Genomic DNA, 3,597 nt, shown 5'->3' on the forward strand with positions numbered 1-3,597 from the left:
AGAAAATTGTGATAAAAACTTGCAAGTGCGTCAAAGTTGTAATGGATGGTTATGACGGTTATGACCATCTTGTCAGGACATTGGATATCATGTTTGGCAGTACTAATTTGATGAATGAGAAGAAATACATGGTTAGCTAGGAGGACAAAGATGGTGACTGAATGTTGCTTGGAGATGTACCCTGGACATATGTTTTCATCTATTCTTATAGTCTTCTCTTTCATTGTTTTCTTTTTACCTAACAATAAACTTGTTTAGTGTATCTTTAGATTCAAAGTAAATTTGATAGAATCGTGTATGCATTTTGTAACTCTTGTGGTTTAGTCAAAACTAATAGTAAGGCATGGAGATTGATGATAATAGTATTGGTTTTGTGATTTTTTTTCTCAGGTGATGGGGTGGTTGTCTTACACTAACAAGATTTTGGATGAACTTTGTAACATATTGGGAATGAATATGTATTTGTAATTGATGTGTAATAACATAAAGGAATAAGGTATATTTAAATTAGCTATAAATTCTGGGTTTATTAATATAAAAAATTGAAGAAGTTGCCACGTGACATATACATCAAATTTTTTCATCACACTGTCACTGCCACGTGTATTCTAAAAAAAATTCACGTGGCATGCCACATCGGTTTCTATTAACAACCATTAGAAGAAGTATAAAAAATATTAAAAAAAGAATTTTTTTAAATTTTTTTTAAAGGAGAATTAAAAGTGAAATCGATGATATTTAAAAGGAGAAAAACTTATATAACATGTTGTATTGTTGTATTATGCAACAGTGAGGGATGAATTTGTTTTTCAGTTTCATGGCATATGTTTTGTTTTATCTCATCATCTTTTACATCAAATAATGAAAAAAAAGTTTTGACATCCATTTTTTATTTTTAAGCAAATTAAGTTTCTTAATTCATCCGGCACTAGATGCGTGATACAAGATTGCGGTTGGATGTATTCAATTTTAATTAATAAAAAAATTGTGACCAATTAGATTAATAACATCCCTTGGAGACACGCTTTTTTGACCGGAAAAATGTGTCTGAACAATATCTTTTTGAAGGTTGACATCACCGCTCCACCATTATCATGTGGCTTTGGTGGTTGTTACTCTACTCTATTAAAACCACTTAGTATTTCCCTTTTAGTAATAAGATAGGATCTAGAATGTTTTTTTTTTTAATTATATATAATAATATAGTAAGTGAATAAATAAAATAAAATAATAAGCGAGCGTGGGAGTGAGATAAACAGTATTGTATTCCCTTTCCCTTTGGATTTGTCTTGGCCTCAACAGACCGACAGAGATTCATTCACAAGTGCGACAATAACATTTGTTTTCGATTCTTGTCTTCTTCCATTCATTCCAACATCATCGATTCTTGTCTTCTTCCATTCATTCCAACATCATCGATTCTTGTCTTCTTCCATTCATTCTCTCCGATCCATCTCTGTTACTCTATATCTCTACCCTAATCATTAGATCCAGATTCATTTCACGGATGATCGGTGATCGCAGCATTGTCTTGTGGTGAGAATCACAGAAGATTCTATCGAATTGGATGGCGAGGATGCGAGGAGGCGAAGACAGTGGAGATAAAGAAAGAGATCCGAAGCATTCTGGATTGGTTAGATTGGCACAAATAGTCACATTATTGGTTGTTTTCGCAGGTGGTGTCGTTCTCGGTTTAACCACCACTTCTCACATTCACTACTTCAATAACAATAACAACTACCGTCATTTCATTTCACAACAACCTTCTTCTTCTGGTGTCTTCAATCATGTCGGTGATACCCTCCAACACAACGACAACAACACCAACTGTAACTGTAATTGTACAATCATTGAACATCCTCCACCATTTTCATATGATGTAGAGGTGGAAGATAGGATGGAGTCCTTTCTTCATCCTTCCAGCATCACGCATACATTCTCCGACGACCAGCTTTTCTGGAGGGCTTCCTTGGTTCCCAAGAAAGACCAGTATCCCTATGCTCGTGTACCCAAAATTGCTTTCATGTTCCTTACTAGAGGACCTTTGCCTCTAATGCCCCTCTGGGAGAGATTCTTCCAAGGTCATTATAATCTCTTCAACATTTATATCCATGCTCCTCCTGGTTATGTTCTCAACGTTTCTGATTCTTCCCCCTTTTACCGCCGCAACATTCCAAGTCAGGTATATCATGCTTCTCTATATCGCTGTTTTATAGGTTCATAAGGATAAGTTTTTATAGTTTATGTGTGTATAAATTATATTCATAAAATATAGGCACAATTGCTGTTGTTTCGTTTTGAATATTCATATAATGTCCAAGTCTTTACTCATATTTTTCATTCCCGCTACAGCATCAATGCATTATGCATGCATACTCTCTTTTTTTGTTTCTACCTCGCTACTGTTTTTAGCATTTGTAATAGAAATGGAGTATTCTTAATAACTAGTTTTTTTTTCCTTATTGGTAGGCTGTTTCCTGGGGAACAGTAACGCTGGCGGACGCTGAGAGGCGGCTTCTAGCCAATGCACTGCTCGACTTTTCAAATGAGCGCTTTATTCTCCTCTCAGAAAGTTGCATACCTGTCTACAACTTCCCTACTGTTTATAGATATCTCGTTGATTCTGCGCACAGCTTTGTTGAGTCGTACGATGATCCTTCCCGTCATGGCCGGGGCCGCTACAGCCGCAACATGCTTCCTGATATTCGGCTTAGACACTGGCGGAAAGGCTCTCAGTGGGTTGAACTTCACCGTGCTCTAGCTGTTTATATCATCTCGGATACCCAATACTTTACCCTCTTTCGTAAATATTGTAAGCCTGCTTGCTACCCGGACGAACATTACATTCCAACCTTCCTCAACATGTTCCATGGTTCGCTTAATTCAAACAGAACAGTCACATGGGTGGACTGGTCAATGCTTGGTCCTCATCCGGCAACCTACGGGAGGGACAATATAACTGTTGGTTTTATACAGGCGATAAGGAATAATGGATCACTTTGTCGATATAACTCAGATATGACTTCTATTTGTTACCTCTTTGCTCGCAAGTTTGATCCTAGTGCATTGGAGCCCTTGCTTGAGCTCTCTTCAGAAGTCATGAACTTTTAATTTGATGTATGTACAAGAGGTGAGATACTCATTCTTTTAGTTTAGTCCCTAGATTGGATAGAGGATATCATAAGTTTGGTAAGAAAGAAATGATTTTGCATTGGTAGATCTGTTGTACAGGTATTGTTAGAGAATTTTGGTTCTCTGGTTGAGAATATCATATTTTGTTGCAGAGGAAGTAACTGCATTTTTTTCCTTCCAAGAAGGAATCTTCTATCAATACATAAATTTTATCTTTTCAACAACAGTGAGATGTAGTCACGGCGTTTAGAGTTTAGAAAGCATTGAGCATTCATTATTATGTTTCAGCTTAAACATTGAAGCACGAAAAGGCATACTAAGCGAATTCCATTTATGATATTGTTGGAAGACAATGTGAAACGGTTACTGACATGACACCACCCTATATTGTTGTAAGACCAGATCAACATCCTTAGAGTAGCATCCACCATACCATTTTGTTGAGTATCCTGAGCACAAGTTCTG

At 36.6% G+C, this 3,597-nt stretch overlaps 1 protein-coding gene across 1 annotated transcript; it reads left to right on the forward strand.

Annotated features, from left to right (window-relative positions):
• The first annotated feature begins 1,221 nt into the window (after positions 1-1,221).
• Positions 1,222-3,358, forward strand: LOC127086216 (glycosyltransferase BC10). Its single transcript, XM_051026939.1, has 2 exons — positions 1,222-2,182; positions 2,470-3,358. Exons 1-2 carry the CDS (start codon positions 1,568-1,570, stop codon positions 3,109-3,111), a joined length of 1,257 nt encoding a protein of 418 aa, XP_050882896.1. The 5' UTR covers positions 1,222-1,567; the 3' UTR covers positions 3,112-3,358.
• The last annotated feature ends 239 nt before the right edge of the window (positions 3,359-3,597 follow it).

Source organism: Lathyrus oleraceus, chromosome 1, assembly GCF_024323335.1.
Source record: "Lathyrus oleraceus cultivar Zhongwan6 chromosome 1, CAAS_Psat_ZW6_1.0, whole genome shotgun sequence".
NCBI lineage: Eukaryota > Viridiplantae > Streptophyta > Magnoliopsida > Fabales > Fabaceae > Lathyrus > Lathyrus oleraceus.